General features: G+C 52.2%; 9 protein-coding genes across 9 annotated transcripts; 3 read left to right on the top strand and 6 right to left on the bottom strand.

Moving 5' to 3' along the window:
• Positions 1-1,591: 1,591 nt before the first annotated feature.
• On the top strand, positions 1,592-3,084 carry BJY04DRAFT_206489 (cytochrome P450; the record flags this gene model as incomplete). Its single annotated transcript, XM_073713717.1, has 5 exons — positions 1,592-1,663; positions 1,721-1,790; positions 1,836-2,504; positions 2,553-2,753; positions 2,882-3,084. The coding sequence occupies 5 exons, from the start codon at positions 1,592-1,594 to the stop codon at positions 3,082-3,084; spliced, it is 1,215 nt and encodes a 404-aa protein (XP_073572963.1).
• A 932-nt stretch (positions 3,085-4,016) lies between these two features.
• Positions 4,017-4,658, bottom strand: BJY04DRAFT_216445 (uncharacterized protein; the record flags this gene model as incomplete). Its single annotated transcript, XM_073715753.1, has 1 exon — positions 4,017-4,658. One exon carries the CDS (start codon positions 4,656-4,658, stop codon positions 4,017-4,019), a length of 642 nt encoding a protein of 213 aa, XP_073572962.1.
• A 381-nt stretch (positions 4,659-5,039) lies between these two features.
• BJY04DRAFT_216444 (SIMPL domain-containing protein) lies at positions 5,040-5,714 on the bottom strand (the record flags this gene model as incomplete). Its single annotated transcript, XM_073715752.1, has 1 exon — positions 5,040-5,714. One exon carries the CDS (start codon positions 5,712-5,714, stop codon positions 5,040-5,042), a length of 675 nt encoding a protein of 224 aa, XP_073572961.1.
• Positions 5,715-6,006: 292 nt separating this feature from the next.
• BJY04DRAFT_27663 (SIMPL domain-containing protein) lies at positions 6,007-7,021 on the bottom strand. The gene has a single exon (XM_073720054.1). It carries the CDS (start codon positions 6,775-6,777, stop codon positions 6,160-6,162), a length of 618 nt encoding a protein of 205 aa, XP_073572960.1. The 5' UTR covers positions 6,778-7,021; the 3' UTR covers positions 6,007-6,159.
• A 32-nt stretch (positions 7,022-7,053) lies between these two features.
• On the bottom strand, positions 7,054-7,935 carry BJY04DRAFT_216442 (sulfotransferase family protein; the record flags this gene model as incomplete). The annotated part of the gene is made up of 1 exon (XM_073715751.1): positions 7,054-7,935. One exon carries the CDS (start codon positions 7,933-7,935, stop codon positions 7,054-7,056), a length of 882 nt encoding a protein of 293 aa, XP_073572959.1.
• Positions 7,936-8,271: 336 nt separating this feature from the next.
• On the bottom strand, positions 8,272-12,648 carry BJY04DRAFT_27571 (hybrid sensor histidine kinase/response regulator). The gene is made up of 7 exons (XM_073720052.1): positions 12,459-12,648; positions 11,237-12,406; positions 10,482-11,180; positions 9,375-10,406; positions 9,044-9,326; positions 8,873-8,987; positions 8,272-8,819 (listed from the first exon to the last, which is right to left on the bottom strand). Exons 1-7 carry the CDS (start codon positions 12,524-12,526, stop codon positions 8,608-8,610), a joined length of 3,579 nt encoding a protein of 1,192 aa, XP_073572958.1. The 5' UTR covers positions 12,527-12,648; the 3' UTR covers positions 8,272-8,607.
• Positions 12,649-13,324: 676 nt separating this feature from the next.
• Positions 13,325-15,065, bottom strand: BJY04DRAFT_27591 (polysaccharide lyase family 1 protein). Its single transcript, XM_073720053.1, has 4 exons — positions 14,796-15,065; positions 14,410-14,746; positions 14,282-14,362; positions 13,325-14,238 (listed from the first exon to the last, which is right to left on the bottom strand). The coding sequence occupies exons 1-4, from the start codon at positions 14,936-14,938 to the stop codon at positions 13,633-13,635; spliced, it is 1,167 nt and encodes a 388-aa protein (XP_073572957.1). The 5' UTR covers positions 14,939-15,065; the 3' UTR covers positions 13,325-13,632.
• Positions 15,066-15,932: 867 nt separating this feature from the next.
• On the top strand, positions 15,933-16,702 carry BJY04DRAFT_216439 (haloacid dehalogenase, type II; the record flags this gene model as incomplete). Its single annotated transcript, XM_073715750.1, has 2 exons — positions 15,933-16,098; positions 16,155-16,702. The coding sequence occupies 2 exons, from the start codon at positions 15,933-15,935 to the stop codon at positions 16,700-16,702; spliced, it is 714 nt and encodes a 237-aa protein (XP_073572956.1).
• A 690-nt stretch (positions 16,703-17,392) lies between these two features.
• On the top strand, positions 17,393-18,944 carry BJY04DRAFT_206486 (Metallo-dependent phosphatase-like protein; the record flags this gene model as incomplete). The annotated part of the gene is made up of 2 exons (XM_073713716.1): positions 17,393-17,528; positions 17,578-18,944. The coding sequence occupies 2 exons, from the start codon at positions 17,393-17,395 to the stop codon at positions 18,942-18,944; spliced, it is 1,503 nt and encodes a 500-aa protein (XP_073572955.1).
• Positions 18,945-19,053: the final 109 nt, after the last annotated feature.

Raw genomic sequence — 19,053 nt, 5'->3', positions numbered from 1 at the left:
TCACTTCTTCCGCATATCGACTGCCACGAAATCTGCTGTACCACCCTCTCCAGCAAGCTCGGATACCTATCGCTTACATTGATCCCATCCGTCGGGAACAAGGTCATCACGCCCCGGTCTTAGCACTCGCATTGTGTAACGGTTCGAGATAGGGAAATGGTGGGCGAGGGGAAACGCAGGGGCTCGTGGCACATTCATCTCCAGGGTTCATCCTTGATGCTGGGATCGCCATTTCCGACTCGGACGAAGCATCTCGTCAAAGCCTGGGTTCCGACGGACGGGAAGCCAAATGTTGACATTGCGTTATTTTCCTCTGTGGGTAATTTCAGTGGCGGCCAATCCTTGAGCTTTGTTCCTTGCGTTCTTTGGCATGTATCCGAGGAATCCGATGTTGAGGAAGTGGTTAAGAAGGTGGGTGTTTGACATGGCCTCATGGCACAATACCAACGTCATATCATGCAAATAGTAAGCGGCTCTCGAGAACAAATATCTTCATCATCGGCAAATAATGTATTGGACAAACCAGCGAAGGAATGGCTCCATTATCCGGGGAGTCCGAGCGGAGACCACGCTGTGCTTTTGTACATTCTCCGAGATCATCCACCAGCATGAACAGCACCCTATGGGGCAAGAATAATGCAGCAGCCTCTACTGCTCAATGGCAGTAGCAGATTGTTCTCAACGTGCAGCAATCACATTATTCTGCGAGACCCTGCCATCAGTGCATTCTTCAGGCAGGTGTAGCCATTCGGGCTGCGCTGAGGGCTTGTGGCTGCGTCTGCAGAGATGACTGACCACATGAACCATTTGTTATCCAGAATATTGAAATCCAAAATGTTATTCTTCCGCTGCGCGGTCTTTTGAGCAATCCCCGCAGCATCGGGAATCAGGCTCCGGCGACGCTCTTCGTTCAGCCCGCAGGATCAGCCCGAATACAAATCCATGGTATTGTTTTGTCATCGGTATTCGGTGGTGCCAGGGTCAATCTGTCCATCAAATCGCTAAAGCAGAAATTGTCCCTGACTCAACTTCATGGCTGATATATAGAGCTTTCTATGCGGATAGCCAGCCACCCTGAGGTCTAAGCTGCTCCGCTCCTTGGATTCCACCAAGAACGATTCACCATGGAGAACTCTCCCATCATCCTTCCTCCGCCGAATCTGGCTTTTTCAAATGGTGAAATCTTGATCTTTGTCCTTCACCTTAGCGCCGCTAACCAAATTCTCACCACCAGACACCTCCGTGCCCTCCACGCCGAATCCCTCCTTGCTAGCATTCATCGGCCCTCAACTAGCGACAATCGTCTTGCTCGCAACCGTCCTCATAGGCTCACGTTTCTATCGCAAGGATGACCCGTACAATCTCAACAAAATTCCTACCCTCCCGCGGTCGCGCATCATGGACGTGTGGCGGACAGGGCAACTCTGGAGACTCCTGATCCCAAGATTCATCCCCTACGTCGATTTCGCGTACGAGAAGGCAAGTCTCATCGGACTGTTCATGCAGCGCGACATCTGACTCGTCGCAGTACAGTAAGAAAGGCACACCGTTCAAGTTCTGGATCACACCTCTAGGGAAATGGGTCTATGTCATGCCTCCGAAATACCTCGAGAAGATCAAGAACCAGAGTCAGCCGGCGTTGAATCTGCGTGTCGTGATTCAGGTATGTCTGCTACTGTCACTGCCTGTCTCTGATGGTTCCGATTACTGACAGGCGCAGAGTATCTTCCCTGGCCTGCTTGAGAATTTCGTCGCTCAGGTTGGAGTGAAACTCGTGAATGCGAATTTATGTACGTCCACTCTTTCAAGCGACAGTCGGGTACTAATATGTCCAGCCGAAATCGATCCGATCCTACAAGCCCGCACAGAGGAATTATTCGACCAGCAGATCGGCAGCCCGAAGGAATGGAAGAAAGCAAACTGCTTCACTCTCGCCCACGACAGCATCAAGCACGTCTCCGGGCGCATTGTCTTTGGTGAGAACTTGGTTGACCGTCCCGATTTCAAAGGGCCCATGGGCCGGTATGCGACCCGGCTCGTGGGCTTTGGGATGCTCGCTCGGCGACTCAATTTCTTTCCCTTCAATAAGATCATGATCTTCATCACTGGATTAATTCTGGAAAAGGATTTGGCTGTGGTGACTCGCTTCGTGGCAGAGGAGGTCGCAAAGCGTCAGCAATTAACGGATGACAGCAAGAAACCATTTGACTGTATTCAATGGGCGATGGAGCAGGATATCCCGGAGTCGGAAAAGACCCCGAGACTCATTGCAGAACGTCTCGCCTTTGCGACATCGGGCATGATCAACACTCCTCCGGGGACGATGATGACCATGTTCTACGATGCTGCATTCCACACAGATTTTGTGAACGAGATCCGCGAGGAGATGACCCAGATCCTAGCCGAAGATGGCAACGGATGGGTCGAGAGCTCCATCGCAAAGATGAAGAAGCTCGAGGCATTCGTTCAGGAGAGTCTAAGATTCTCGCCCTCCTTAGGCCCACGTAAGTCATCCTCGACCTTTTCGACACCCCGTTTCTAACATCACGCAGTGACATGCTGGCGAATGGTGATGTGCGAGAAGTTCAAGTTCGACGACGATCTGACCCTCCCCAAAGATAGCATCATGACGTTTCCAACATACTGGATGCGCAACGACCCCGATACCTACGACGAGCCCGACAAGTTTGACCCGATGCGGTTCCAGAGGTTGAGAGACGCATCGGGTGGTAAGGAAGACTTAAACAGCGATCGTAAGTCACCCACTATTTGCCCAGCATGGAACGATCTGACTGTCATCAACGTTTAGCAATCAAACATCGATCTCTCCTGTGAGTTTTCTATCTCAATTCTGTTTTTATCGAGCTTTGCTGACTTCGAGATAGGTTCGGCTACGGCCGCCAAGGCTGCCCTGGGCGATTCTATGCTACCCGGATGATGAAGCTCATCATTGCAGTCATGATCTTCAGATACGATATCCGCTTCGCTGGCGGAAACCCCCCGGCAAAGCCAGAGTCTTATGACATCGAGCCGTTCTTCCATCCGACCTGGAATGTTGACTTGGAGTTTAGGGTCCGCCAGTAAGAGATTCGGTGGGAGGAATCGGGTGTATGAGAGGTAATGTGTGAGGCCTGGGCTGTGCATATTGGCATACTTGGTAGATATTGCTTGTACCTGTTGCTTCGAGTTGACGGACGTAATCTGGGGCTTCGACCATCCTATCTCGTCTATCTTGTAGAGGGACTGCTTCTATCATAATATCTCGCGACATGCATATAATCTGACTTGCTCTGTTTGGAGAACGCTGGCCAACGTAACCTGAAGGTAAGAAATCCTATATGAAGTTCAAAGCTAAGATAATATCATCTTTGGTTCTCTTAGTCTTCTCAATTCCTTCGTTGTGCCTCACAGATACTAGTCAAATATATAACTCTGACAGATGTCTTGGTAAGACACCACCTAGTATATATCATATGCACAACCCCATCTTACATAGTGGTACACCTCGCAATAGCTCTGTGCCCACGCCTCATGCCATAGACTCGGGCATACCATCCTGGAGTCCACTTCTCAGGGGCAATCCTGACATCATCAGCGAGATTTTTGCATGGCATAGACCACTCGATCAAGCACGGTCATGCTGGTGCTGTGCGCGCCTTATCAAGACTATCTGGTACTGACCTCTCTGTCATGAAGCAGCGTGGCTAATTTGAAGATTGGCGCCACTGGGGTAAAGAAAGCGGTTGGTAGCTATGGCAAGGTCGAACGGGATTGAGGAAGAAATTGATCCAACTTGTGAGGTTATCTAAGTCATGCTACAGCAGTATCAAACTCCAGTGTGGCCCTGACAGACTGACAACAGATACACGAACATGAACACACTCATTGTTCTTTATTCTCTCCGCCGCGCGCTGTCCATTCTACCCTTGCTTCCCAATTGCGATTTCTCCCGACATGAGATAAAGATGGCGGCTTCCAATAGGTAGAGATCCAACTCCCTGAACCCTCGAATCGCCTCATTCCGTCACATATTCCACTGTAACCCTCACCCCGACCTGTATCTTCAACGGCTTACAAGACCGATCCCCGACAGCAAACTCCTTCTGATCCACCGCATGATCCACCACCTCAATGATCTTCACCTTCTCCTTCCCCAGCCCCGCGGCAAGGAACCTCGCCCTCGCCACCGATTGCTCCATAGCAAGTTCCCGCGCCTTATTCTCCAGCTTCTCCCTCTCCCCGTCCGTAAGCCCCCACTTGATGCACTCAAACTTGACAAACTGGTTGTCGCTGATATGGTCGACCAGAGGCGCCAGTTCCTGTAGATCTCCAAACTCCGCTTCGATATCCCGCGTCATTGTAATTAGTCTCTCTGTCACTTCTCCGTTCTCGTCTTTCCGGTCTTCGGAGAATGTGTGGTGGGGGCTTGCGTCGAAGTGGGTGATCGCGGGAGGCATTTCGTTGCCGTTGCCTGGGGAGCCTCGTTTCGTGCTGAGCTCGGAGAGATGGTCGTAGAGTTCTTCGTAGCAGCTGTCGAATTCTTGTTTGTCGGTGCTGTCGCTGACGGCGATGTACAACATGGTGAAGATGAGAATTGCGCGGTCGGCGCGTTGGGTGAGGGTTTTGGAGGCGGAGGTTGTGATTGTAACGGGAGACATGGTGTTTTGGGTTTCTGGTGAAGGAACGGAATTGAATGACACAACAGTGGTATGTTGGGAGTGTGCAAAGAAACTGTGGAGAGTGAGAATAGAAGAAGTGGGAAATGTGTTGCGTGGTGGGAGCAGGTTGATCCAAGAAGCCAAACACAACAAAAGATAGACGAGGAAAGCCTGGGAATGACTACAAACAATTACAGAAATAGGTTTCTAAGGTTGATTGAAACTGCTTATGGATTGGGAAGGTGCTCTTAAGATACATGCACAGTCATTCAAGACTCCTGTTCGTGCTTCCTTACCATTCTTTGTCGTCGAACCTGCAACGATAGTAACACCTCAAGTAAACACACTTTGAGCCTCATCATGGTAGAAGAGAAAGCAGCCTCAAGCCACAGTGTACTTGACAGTGATCTTAACCTCCACCTCCACATCCAGCGGCGACCACGAGATCTCCCCAGTCTTCTTCTTCGAAACCCAGTTCACCTCGTAGCCTTCATATCCCTGAAGTTCAGCAATCTTACCATGGTGAAGGACATCCGCAAGCAAAATTGCCTTCTTGGACGCATCCTTAACAGCATGGGTAATTGCCTCGCGCTCAAGAAATGCCAGGTCCGCCTCGGGAACTTTCCACTCCACGCTCTCCAGCTCAATGTCCACCTCGTCCTTGTCCAGAGCCTTGATTCTCTCGAGAACATGGGTCAAACCGCCGAACTCCTGGAACTCCACCATGAAAGTCCTGAAGGCTTTGAAACCGATGTTGTCGTCGCCCTGGTCGGCCACCCAGCCGGGGTGATAGGTGAATTTGAACTCGCTCTTTTCCCACTTGGTGATGGGGGCGCGGGGGAAGGCGCTACGTTTGCGTTTCTTGGAGGGCTTCGGGTTGTCGGGGGGGCACAACGGCTTGAGGATTGCCTCGACTTTCGTCCACAGGTCGCAGAGCTGGTCGACCTCGTCGGGGGGGCCGGTGTAGTAGTCGGTCAGCTTCATGCGGAGGACGACGAGTTTGGGCTCGCTGCTCAGTTTTGCCGAGCCGTCTACTTTGATAGTGACGGGTGACATGGTGTATTGACTGCTTTCAAGAGGTAGGAAATGGTAGATGTAGATAGGTCTGGTGAAGAGGTGCCAGATGGCGATGAAGAAGTGAGGAAGTGTTGTGGTGGGAAGAGAAGGAAAAGGTCGCAGAGTGAAAAGGTGTTATCTATGTGTTGCAACATCACCAACACATTCACTTGTTGCCTGCAAACAAAGAGTTGCCTACATTTGCAGAACCAGAAGCACACTGCGAAGTCCGTTGAGCACTTATTCAAGACATATCATACTTAATATTTAACCTTAATGATTAGTGATACAACTGCCTATCTAGGAACTGACTTGGTGAAAGATGATACGATGGTTGGGCTGGAATGGCACGCTAAGTGGGTAAGCACAACATAAGATCTGTCTGATTCCAATCCCATTGGAGTATTGCTCGTTAGGACCGAAGTCCATCCTGGCTGCTCCACCCTCAAGATGCTTCAAAGCGCACCTTGACCCTCACCTGCAGACAAACGTTTTCCGGTCCGTACGAAATCTCTCCCTTCTCATAGATCTCATCCTCCCCGTCACTCGATACCTCCACCTTCTTCATCTTCTTCTTGCCGAGAACCTTTCGATACGCTTCAGCCTTGTCCATTGCGTCAGCCACAGCCTTCTCCCTCAGCTCATGCATGACCTCCGTCTTTTTCTGCGCCGTGAGCGTCCAGTCCACCCAATCAACAGACGAACAACCCATCAGACGAATATCGTGCACCGTCCGTGCCATGATATCGAAGTTACGAAATTCAGCCCAAGAGGTCGCTACCGCCGTGTAGACAGCAAGCCCCGTCTCTGCGTGGTCTGAGAAAGTCTTGACATCTGACCCGTTCCAACGGGTGATTGCCGCGGCTGCGTCACCGGCGACGTTGGTCCTCAAATGCTCGAATGCGGTCTCGATTGGAGCCATGAGATGGTGAAGAGCCACGGATGCCTCTGTCCTGTTGTATGCCATAGCTCTGGTGGTGATTCTTAGCACAGCGAGCTCGGCGGGGTGGCTCGCTGTCGCGCTGCCGTCTATAGTAACCGAAACCACGTCAGGGAGGCTCATCGTCTTGTCTCGTGTTATAATACCAGCGGCGAAAGCCGCAATGGATGCGAGAATTACAAATACACGATAGGCACAACGAGTGGGAATAAAAGAGGTGACAGCGAGAAAGCCCAGGTTAAGGTAAAGATTCCCTCGACAGCGATATGATTTCTGTGCCTGCACCGAGCACCTGCATTATGAACTACACACCAAAAAAGCAAGAACATAGGCTGACCTCAACCTCAGAACCTCACACTGCCCACATGTCTCTACGAGACCAAACCAACATCCAGCTCATCACAAAACCCCCCCAACCCTCCCCGCAACAACCCTCCCCGCAACAACCCCCCCAACACAAACAACAACCGCCCCCCAAAACAGCATATTCCTCCTCGCCCTCCTCTCATACTCCACCGTCGTCCTCTGGATCCTCTCCGCCCAAGCCCTCGGCGGATTCCCACTCGGAAACTCCCCCTCGGGCACCTCCTTACCCAGAAACTCACACAGCGGCGCCCACCCATCCTCAACACTCCACTCCAACAACCTCTCCCGCGGCAACCCCAACCCTCGAATCTTCGTCACATGCTCCTGGTAAACCCACTTCCCGTTCGACGCGAAGCTCCCGCGGAAGAACCGCGGCATCATGGTCCGACACATCGCGTGCTTGATCCAGAACAGCTCCGCGCAGAAGAACGACTTGATCCAGCTCCAGTCGATCGGGTTGCGGTCGAAGTAGCCCATGGTCGACTGCATGGATTTGTACCACGCGTCGAGGTCGGTGCGGGTGTTGAGGATGACCTTTGCGTCCGGGTAGGCGGCGATAAGTTCGAGGGCGAATTCTGCGGCGAAGAGGTCGCAGACGCCGACGCTGTCTCCGAGGACGGTGTCGAAGTCAGCGGCTGTGAGTTTTGGGCTTGGGGTTTCGCTTGGGTTGGTGGGTGGTGTAGCGTATTTCTTCTTGAGTAGGCGGTACATGTTTTCTAGGTCGTAGGGGGGAAGGAGGGTGTCGAAGCCGTGGTGGGTGTGGTCGTAGCCTAGTGTGTGCAGGGCTTCGCGGAGGGATTCGGTGGCGGAGCGGGAGATGCCTACGGCGAGGATTTGCATGGGTCTCGTGCGTGCTGGGACAGACGCGTCAACGCTGTAGAGGAGATGGAGGAGGGAGTCGGGGATGTAATTCATTTTGATCTCTAAAATGAGGTTCAGGATGGAAGGATACGTGGATTGATGTGAAGATAGCTAGGATATGAATTTGATTGATAGAAACTCTCTTATTTATCCTGACGATTGACTGAAATTCAGACGCCCCCTGCGTGTGTGGTTGACGATTGTCCAAGCCAACCTTAGCATGGGGCGAAGGGGCACAGCTCACCGACTTGATAGGTGGGCGCGGTATGCTACCGAATTGGTGCAAGCATGGGCGCCGTGGGTGTCATACCTTATTTTATCCCACCTCTAACGTCTGACAGTGCGGGGAAATGACGCCCGTCGCTTCAAATTTACTATACCGTACTGCCATTCAATCTAGGCTGACAGGGAATAAGCATCGTAAGCACTGCGAGCTTAAACTATAAACCCGGGTAATGCCGACTTCGCTCAGTGGAACCGGCGTAGCTGGGAGCAGCATAAGAACGCTGCAATGCTGAGATTTGTGTGTTGCTGTCGACCGCTGTGTAAAGCGGAAAGTGCTGGAGATGATGTGACTTTTCGATCGCCGCAATGGGGCTTGTGATGGGAGTGTCTTCCTCTGGTCGAGCGCGATGCTCAAGAGCAGCCAAGGGCTTAGGATTGTTTACGTCAATTTAGTGGTGAGGCTAAGATGGGTTAACAACCCATACCAGAGAGCACTCGCCATCAGAGTGCGGCAATGACTTTTTTGAGCGCAGCCAACGACACTGGCTTTACAAGGTACTCGTCAATCCCGGCAGCCTTCGCTCGCTGTTGCATGTCGGTGGATGCGACGCCGGTAACTGCCATGATCCGTGATCGCATAAGACCCCTGTCCTCTTCGAACTGACGGATCTTGTTCGTTGATACGATCCCATCCATCACAGGCATTGAGATATCTGCAGCAAAATCATTAACACCAAACATTCGCAAGTATAGAGGCAGTGCTTACCCATCAGAATAAGATCGTATCGCCGCCGAGATTCCTTGAACTTATTCAGTGCGATGAGTCCGTCAGACGCTGTATCGTAAGTGCAGCCAATCTTCCCAGCAAAGGTGGCCAGAATCTGGGTGACCAAAGTAAGTATGATAACAGTTACAATAAGAGTCTTGTGGGGCACACCTTGAGGTTGATGTCGTTGTCGTCAACGATCAGCAGATGCAAAGGTTCCGGAGCAACCACGGTCTCAGTGACGAGCGGTGCACCAGGTTTGGTAATTGACTCCTGCAGCCGCGTGGTGTGAATCGTTTCGCTGGGAACATCGTCAATAGGCGGCGGTGTCGGCTCTGGTGTAGAACCATCCGAGATCGGCTCTTCTTCAGGAAGAGGTGGCAGTTCTTGTTCGGGATCTTGTAATAGCTCGTGAACCTTGACAACTGCATTGCGAAACTTTCTGCAGCCAAATCTGGAAGATGGTTAGCACCTGCGAAAGTCAATAATTTTGGAAACGTACGGTTGAGACACGCGGATAAGATGCGATGAGCGCATCGGAACTGAGGTCGGTGTTTTGCTATTGAGAATGATGAAGATTCTTTTGAAGCCTAGGCGCTGAGGGTCGTGTAAAGATAGCTGGCCACTCTTTAGTGCGTCGTGGAATTTGATCTCCTCGATGATTGCGACATCGCCCTCCGAGTCGCAAAATGACTCTGACGAAGAGATACTCCAACCACCCTGCTCGGCCAGTATGCCGGTCAAGCAACTGCGGATAGCGAGCTTTCGTTTAGCTTCAGCGGGTAAGATACCAGTTGGAGTCTCCTTGAGGCCAGGATAATCGTTGAATCCAATCAAGCACACTCGTACAGGTGGCGCTGTGGGGCCATCTTCAACGATCAATGGTAAACCCCGTGGAAGAGCCGGTGGCTGTAGGGTCTCCACGGGAACAAATATGTCAACTTGGGTGCCAACGCCAACTTCGCTTCGCACGTTAAGGTGTCCATCGAGAGAAGCGACAAGCTGGCGGACAATGCTCAGACCGAGCCCCAGCCCTTCTGAGAGAGCATTCTCCTGGGCAAATGGCGAGAAGAGATTGTGTCGGAGAAAATCGGAGGCGATCCCACATCCAGTGTCGGTGACGGAGAGCAATGCAAAGACGTGTGATGGGTCGCTTTTCCGTCTCACTTTGGATAACGAGACTTCGACGAAACCCGATTTGGTCCACTTGAGAGAGTTCCCAAGAATATTCATGACAATTCTCCGCCAAGCGCCCGGCACGGAGTGTATCTTCCATGTTGATGTGTCCTCGACCCGCACGATGACCGAAAGTTCCTCAGCATCATAGTCGACTCCCTGCGGGGATGGCAAAGGCGGCTCGTTGAGATGCTCTGCGGCCTTCGGTAGGTTCTGTCCGGTATATTGAACTTCTACCACCTCTTCCACCAAGTCACCCAAGTCAAAAGCCGTCTCAAGCGATGTCACACCGATGTCCGATGCGACTTCAGTCGACTCCTCCAAGGCAGATAGATTGTTGATCCCTGAAAAGTCGAGTCTAGATTGGTTAGCATCGTGTGGTCAGAAGATGCAATAACACATTAGAACATAGTTTGGGTACCAGCTAACTCACAGATGATTGAGGGTGTCTAGGAGGGTTAAACCACACGCCTCCACCATTCCGACAAGGTGTTGTTGCTGAGGTGGAAGGGAAGCCGTCCCCAGTAACTCTGCACTTGCTAGGATGCCATGCAGCGGCGATCGCAACTCATGGCTCACGGACGACATGAATGCGGATTTGGATTTTTGCGTGGTCGCCCAATCCACGCGAGCCACCTCGGAGATAATCGAGTCGCCGAACGCTTTGAAGTAGTGCAATTCATCAGCACCAAGGGCGCGGAACACATCGCTTGTCCAAACGAGCGTTCCCGCCAACCACCGAGACTTATTCCAGTCCCAAATCGGTGAGAACAGGACAGAGTTTGCGCAGGGGAAATGATATGCGAGTTGGCGACATAAATCGGTCGAGTCAGTAGGGTTGAAATTCCATTCGGAGGGTGTAAGGTCGCTCAAATCGAAGATGTGGCCCTGGGGAAAGGACGACATCAGATCATCAAGTAGCTTCTCTGAAATGTTGAAATCGCGATGTGATTCCGCCTTTTTCACGTTCGCCCTCAGCGCGCGACCGAGGAGGGTGCACGGGTTCTCAGAAGCTTTTGATAGTGAGCCCACTCCTGGAATCGCGGCGGGACTCGGGTATGGATCGGCAAGGAAGCTGGGGTTTAAGGTTGAAGGCAGAGGCTCCCATGTTCCTGTGTCATTGCTGAGGACACTATTTAATCTCACAGTTAGATACCGGACTAACAGTTCTGTGGAGGACATACTCACACTCCTGCGTTGCAGCGAGAAGCGTCAACGAAAAGAACCCCATCCAAGTCCATCGAATCCCGAAGGAGGATACTTGCGCGAGTGAAGATCTTGGCGATGCTGTTGGCAATGCTGATCTCTGATGGTTGGGACTCACTTATCGGGCAGTTGGTAACAGTAGGCGCTGTACGCGGAACAGAATCTGTCCGATCCCCGGTAGCAGACATAGGGGACATCGGGCGTTCAATGTTTCGCGTGGGGAGCGATAACTCGGTTTGCTCTGAGCCGGTGACTTTGGAGAATAGAGAGGATAGCTCTGTTATTCCGTCCGAGGGCGAGCATGGGCCCAAAACAAGTTCAGCGCCATCGCCATCCGCGACCACGCTAGGGTTGTCGAGAGGAGCATCTCCAGCCGCTTCGCCGTTGGACGACTCTCGTCGTGAGAAAGCCCCTGGCAAATTCGTCACCGACTGAGACGGTGTGGGTTGATAGGTATCTGTAGGATCGAAACTGTCATGATCTTTGACGAACGTGGTCAAGCTTTTGACCAGCGTTTCGGTACGGCGATGACAATGCGATAGTCGGACAGTCTCCAAATGCTGCGCGATGGCGTCTGCGATCTCTTGCATGCTTTCTACCTCATTATCGTCAAAGTCCGACCGTGGTTTATCGTCGACAATGCAATACGATCCAAGCACATAACCAGCAGGGCTTCGGATTGGAACCGCGGCGTAGAAGCGCATGCTCGGCCAGTCGACAACATATGGGCGATCTTTGTAGCAATCCTCCTTCGTGAAATCTCGAACGATATAACGGCTGCTGTTGGCGACAAGATTACCATTTTCGATAGGTGTTGATGGATTCCGATTCGTGAAGAACCGAATAGTATGCGGTACTACCCCCCAGCCCAGGTGCAACGATCGAGTACCGAGATATAATCCATCGTCGCTTTGGTGTTTGCGGGAGTTGTAGAGAGAGACCGAAGCCGTCGCTTCGGCAATGACATGCTGATTGGCCTCGTCGATGATGGAAACAAAAGCGCGGTTACAGCCAAACTGCAGCACCCCCAGTCGAGCCAAACCAGTCAAGGCGGTATCTGAGGCGAGTCGTTTATTGTGATCCGGGCGCTCATCGCCCTGAAGAGTGCGAATGTCATTGTCGCTTGATGGACGATCGACGATACAATAGTATCTGCAGACAAAGAGATCAGCAAGATCCGAGCGTTTGGGGGAGTAATACCCACTTTGCAACCTCGCGCAGTCTTTCTCGCTCTGCTTCGCAGGGAGACGGTCTGTAACCGACGGTGGACATCCCGTCAGGCTGCTAGATGCATTTTCAGACACGGCTGGATGTAGGGAAAACGAAGGAAAGAGGAAGAGGCCGGGTCGATTAAAACTAAAAGTCGAAAGCGAAGCGAGACAAGGGCGTTTTCCCTGATTCCTGATTGCCGACCGTTGGGCCTTGGGGGGCGGCCCGGGCAGGAGCCAGAAGGCGTGCTGAGCGAGTAAAGAGTCTAGACTGGAGTTGGCAAATCAGAGGCTGCAATCAATCATGCTCAAATAATGGATGACAGCTGCACTGACAGTCTGACACTGACAGGCCAACGGCGGCCGACTGGGAGCCGAGACTGAGAGTCTTGCGAAGCGAGGGAAAAGTCTTCCTTGGACAAAACAGACACGTGCGGGTCGCTTCTCCCCACAACATCTCCAGCTCTCCTCCTCTCACCATTCCATCCATTCTTCGCGGTGGGCTCTCTTGCTGCCACAGGTGGCACAGATGGTCGAGAACCTCCCATCTTCATGATTCCTTTACTAAGGTGACTCTGGCAGAATCATGATTCCTGAAGAACAAGAGCTAATCCGAGCTGCAGCTGTCAAATCACTAGCGACCGTCCTCCTCCACCAACCGGATCCAATACCCAGGCCCTCCACCGACAGCCGTGAAGTACTCCGTACATTTGCCACAAGCGCACCAAAACACTCGCCTCATCCGCCACTCCAACCCGATAGAGCCGATAAAGCCAATTGGGAAACTCTCTTCGACTATATCGTTAACTTGACCGCCATGGCCAATATCCGTCTACTAGACTGACAGTTCTCGAGCCGCAGTGCATTCGCCATTGGCCCATCGCAGATTACATATAATTTCCCGACCTGTGCAGTTTTACGAGCGTCGTTCGCCTCGGATCGACATGAATAATGGTCCTATGGAGCGCCGATATATCTACGAAATACGGAAGGACACTCTGTCGGGGGGTATACAGTCTGACCACGCAGTCTCGGCCGAAGGAGGCGCCGATCCTCACTCTACAGGCTTGCGGAGCGGAAAGCTTGGGAAACAATGTGCACAACGAGCAAGCCTCAATTCTTCGCTACCACCGATATCTGTGTCATTTTCGAGCTTGACTCCTGGGCTATTCAAACCTTTCCTACTCCCGCATTTGCCACAACTCTTGCTGGCACATCTGCGACCCCGATATGGCCAATGAGTGACGATTTGTAACCGGCTGCCTGGCTGAGGACAGCGCTATCAGTACGTGACGTCCAGGTACCTGAGCCGCTCAGTCGATTCCATTCACAGATATACCCAAGCTGTGCGACGCAATTACCCGCCGACTCCACCGTTGGCACGTTATAGATCTGAGCTCCGCTGGTCAATGAGTCTGGCGTCAGTGGCGTGGTAACACTGTTGAAATAGTTGCCTTCCAACAAGGACCAGGTGTTGGTGTCAATGTCGAACGCATGGCCGCCAACGTTATGGAAATAGTTGTTCACTGCATGCAAGAAGATCCTTGAGTTTGTGTAGTCCGTACCAATGTGCGGAGCACGTCCTGACACGTCATGGATATAGTTGTTGGAGAAGGTATACCAATCTTCCAATCCTATTAAGAGGAGCGTCCAATAGTGCTTCCCATTGCAGCCGGAAGACCACGATGTACGGCCATCAAACTCGTTGTTCGAGATAGTGACACGTCCTGCTTTGCCCCATCCACTCACTATCATTTGGCGTCCGATCAAAGAAAACTATCTAGTCAGCGCCGTATCCCAGCAGGGCTGCCAGACACACCTTGTTATGGTCGATCCAAACATTATCGGCACCATCCAGGGAAATCGCGTCTCCGCCCCAGACGTACTGGGGGTTCAGGTTCTGTTCTCGTTAGTCATCAGTGTTCACCTTCTAGATACTGGACCTACCGTGATGTGGATGTTCTGGATGATGATGTTCTTGTTTCCGCCTCGGACACGGAGGCCCTTTCCCTTCAAAACACCAGCAGAGCCGACACCAACGATACTCTTATTACTCCCGACGTCCAGAGCGGTTCGGGCAGCGTTGTCATACGTGCAGGATACCCATGTTCCATCAGTACAGGTGTCCTGGATCGAAGCCTGTCCTGCGGATGTTCCTCCAGAACAGATTGTGGTGCGAGTACTGCAGCATCGTCCCGTAGTGGTTCCCTCTGAGCCTGCGAAATCCCAGGTGCGGTCAATCAAGATGACACGAGGAGTGCTATCAGTGATCCATTGCTTGAGTCTGCACTCATTTAGCAGGATTCTATCGCTCATTGCATCACAATACTCACTGGGCCAAGCTCGACGGGGTAGCAGGAGTGGCTGACCCTCCCCCAGTAGTACCGGTGGCGAAACCAAAGGCAGTACCTTTCACCTGGGCATTGGCTGCACGAAGACCAATGCTCAATAGGGTATAGAAAAGAGTTGCCTTCATGGTCAAGTCGGTGTCGGTGTGATTCTCTGGTCAGTCACTTCTACCATCTGTGAGTGTCCATCCGAGCTTTATATACCACCGCTCCATCAGCTGCCAGCTCTTCGGGTATTTTCTCTTCTACCTCAACCCCAGAAGCCCTGTCGCCGGTGTCTAAATCTCGCCGTCAATGCATTGTGAGGTGGTGCCACTGCAAGATAGCACAGGCCAAATATGCCCGACGGACATCCGTGGGACGGCACAAACGCCAGATAATATATGCTTATTCTACCACTGGTGGATCTCGACAACTTCGCATCCATGTTGCGACACCCCCTATGCCTTACAGTGTTCATTCCTCAAATCATACCATCAGAAGTACGAGCAGGGCTTCACGCAAATAGGGCAAAGCTCCGGGGACAGGCCTGGGGCGCAACGAGGTCCAGGCAGCGCAATATGTACCACGTTCTTGGCCCGTCCGAGCGCAGCCCTGTCAGGTCCTTACCCCGGAATCATGCTTATTCGAGCGTAGACTCGGCTAAAAGGAGGAAGGATGCTTAAACTTCTTCACCCCGCAAACCTACTCCGCGAACTCGGACCCAATACTTCTGCTGGAACCTGAAACCAGCCCCGGAAGGTATCACACAGATGCGTATCACGTCCAGACCGTAGCACGAACAATGCTTTTCCCATGATAGGTCATAATTTCCCGCTAGGTATAGTTCATTCGACTCTTCAGAAAATCCCCATGTGCCCCGCATGGCTGGTGCCGCGGCATCCTTCCATTGCCCTGTAGTCACGCTTCAGTATGTGCTTACTCCGTGTTAAGCATTCGGAACATGGGCTCCAATAAGTGCTGAATACAATGCAACAATGGATGGATTCTGTGCCAGTGTTTGATGACGTCAGCCGTACAACACGCGAGTGAAGAGCATCCGCGATTTTCCCTGCAAGCTCCTCCACATCCTCAATCCATCACGCTTCAGATATTCCGCTGCTCTGCCTTGAGTTTACCGAGATGGCAACAGACAAGAAAGTACTCGCGTTTGACCTGTATGGGACGCTGCTGTCCACCGAGTCCATCGCGCAACAGCTCGAATCGCATTTCCCCGCAAAGGCGTCCTCCATCTCGAACCTATGGCGTCGCTATCAGCTGGAATATACCTGGCGATTGAATAGCATGGGTATGCGCTCGCCGAATCCCCAAGGAATCTTGAACTCCCTCGACTTACATCAATAGGCATATATGAACCGTTTTCTGAGATCACCCGCAACTCGCTCCTCCACGCTCTCGCCGAACATGACGAGTCACTGGACGACCATGCGATGGCAAATCTCATGAATGCTTACGACAATCTCTCTACATTCCCAGATGCAAAGCCCACACTGACTCAGCTTGCGAGCATTCCGACCGTAGCTTCAGTTGTGTTCTCCAATGGCACCCAGACCATGGTGTCAAACTCAGTCCAAAACTCGCCGGACTTGTCCCCATACGCGTCCCTTTTCGCGGAAATCGTTTCAGTCGAAAGTGTCAAGCAGTATAAACCTGCTCCGGCAGTGTATTTCCACCTAGCGGAAAGACTAGGAAAATCGCATCCTCAACTCAACGAGATATGGCTTGTGAGCGGAAACCCATTTGATGTTGTTGGCGCGCGGAGTGTGGGTCTGAACGCGATCTGGGTTGATCGGAATGGTCGCGGCTGGGTCGACGCTGCGGTCCCTCATCTCCGGCCAACAGTCGTTGTCAAGAGCCTCGAAGAGATTGTGGCCGTCATTTCGGATGCGTAGAATAGATGCTCGAATTGAACAGATCCCTAACCTTTGAATATTCGTCCATGGATCTCAGCCGGCTCTGGTCCCTTTTGTTCCCTGAAACAGGACGCTGTGTTTACGCTGCCAAAAATATATATCGTCCCTCTACCCGTGCGAGAGAGAACGGCTCCTTGGTTAATCAAGACACCTTCCCATACTGTTGAATCCCAAACATGACTTCCGACTATTCCATTCTGGAGGGCCTTAGAACATCTCAAAACCTTTACGACCGCGCTGCTGAAGACCGCGATTGAGCGACTCTCCATGGTTGTCTTGACTCTCTTGAGCATAAGTCTTGGCCCCGTACAACGGGTCCGCTTATGCATTAGAAGTGATTAATACAAATTAAGGCGGCGCTGAGTGGCCAGTGATCAGCGACGAGCACCGCATGTGGACGCTATTTGGCGCTAGTCAAGCAGTGCGCTTGGCCGAGGAGCTTCGCTTTCACCCTCACCCTTGCAGATCTCACGACGACAGGCCGGCGTGCCTGACTCTCGCGGTATTGATTGGGGAACACGGCGGCCCTAGTGCTATCAACTGAAGTTGCATCCGAGGCATTTGGAGTTCCTGGAGTTATATAAAATGGCGCCGGTGCTGCTAGGCGGGGTGACCGGCCATGTTCAGGCGTGGGTAGCTCTCTTTGTTGAACTTGTCAGGTCGCCCATGATGAAATTCCTCAACCCCTTCAAAGCTGCGCCTGTCATTGCGGCATCTGCCGTTGTCGCGAAAGCGAATTATCCCGCTCTTCCAGACGACTTGACGACTCCATTCCAGCAACGTCTTGCGATCTATGGTCCCAACTGTAAGAGCCAGATGCTCACCCTCTTGGTCTCATATTGATCATTTCCTAGCCGTCTCAATTGGATGGAATACCTACACGAAGCTTGATGAATCCTGTGTGGAATATGGCACCTCAAGTGCCAGTCTCGACCAGCGATCTTGCGCATCGACCGGGCCAACTACCTACCCCAGCTCTCGGACATACGAAAACGTGGTTATCTTGACTGAGTTGGCTCCCGGGACCACATACTACTACCAGATCGTGTCAGGCAACTCCACCGTTGACCAGTTCTTGAGCCCCCGCAGCCCCGGTGACGAGACCCCTTTCGCCATCAACGCGGTTATAGACCTAGGTGTCTACGGTGAAGACGGCTACACGATCGCCAACGATCACGCCAAGCGAGACATAATCCCCACCATTCCGCCAGCCCTTAACCACACCACCATCGGTAGACTAGCCTCCACAGTTTCAGACTATGACTTTGTCATTCATCCCGGCGATTTCGCCTACGCCGACGACTGGTTTCTCAACATCGGCAACCTCTTCGACGGGCTCAACGCCTACCAGGCCATCCTAGAGAACTTCTACACTCAGCTCGCCCCCATCGCAGGCCGCAAGCCCTACATGGCCTCACCGGGAAACCACGAGGCAGCATGCCAAGAGATTCCCTTCTCGACTGGACTCTGTCCTGCGGGCCAAAAGAATTTCACAGACTTCATGCATCGATTCGGGAACACCATGCCCGATGCATTCCCCTCGGTATCGAGCAATTACTCGGCGCAGGTCCTAGCGAACAAAGCGCGGCAACTCGCCGAACCACCGTTCTGGTACTCCTTCGAGTACGGCATGGCACATATCGTGATGATCAATACAGAAACGGACTTTGAAGACGCACCGAGTGGACAGGGTGGGTCTGCAGGTCTAAACGGCGGTCCTTTTGGGACGCAAAACCAACAGCTTGAGTTCCTTGAAGCTGACCTTGCCTCTGTTGACCGAGACATCACGCCGTGGGTCATTGTCGCGGGCCACAGGCCGTGGTATACAGCCGGCTTGGCGTGTAAGCCCTGCCAAGAAGCTTTTGAGGATCTTTTCTTCAGGTATGGAGTTGACATTGGTGTGTTTGGACACGTGCATAACTCGCAGCGCTTCGTACCGATTTACAACAGTGCTGTGGATCCTAAGGGGATGGATGATCCTAAGGCGCCGATGTACATTGTCTCTGGTGCAGCGGGGAATATTGAAGGTCTCGTCAAAGCGAGTAGTAAGCCAGAGGGATTGGAGTGGGTGAATGATGAAGTTTATGCGTATGCCAATATTAGGTTCTTGGATCGCACTAGGGTGAGGGTGGACTTTATTGAATCCACCACTGGGGAGACTTTGGATTCGAGCACGTTGGTCAAGAGTCATAGTGAGAGGTTTGTGAGACAGGAGGCCTGAGATCTTTGGATTTAGCTCGCTAATGACGCGGAATTGGATATTTGTGAGGTTTTGGATGTATAGTATACGCTGATACATAGAAGAAATATGACGCAACTAGCTGACACGA

Source organism: Aspergillus karnatakaensis, assembly GCF_047715665.1.
Source record: "Aspergillus karnatakaensis strain CBS 102800 unplaced genomic scaffold BJY04scaffold_15, whole genome shotgun sequence".
NCBI classification, from domain to species: domain Eukaryota; kingdom Fungi; phylum Ascomycota; class Eurotiomycetes; order Eurotiales; family Aspergillaceae; genus Aspergillus; species Aspergillus karnatakaensis.
The sequence above is the reverse complement of the archived record's forward strand: the minus strand, read 5'-3'. Positions and strand labels throughout refer to the sequence as shown.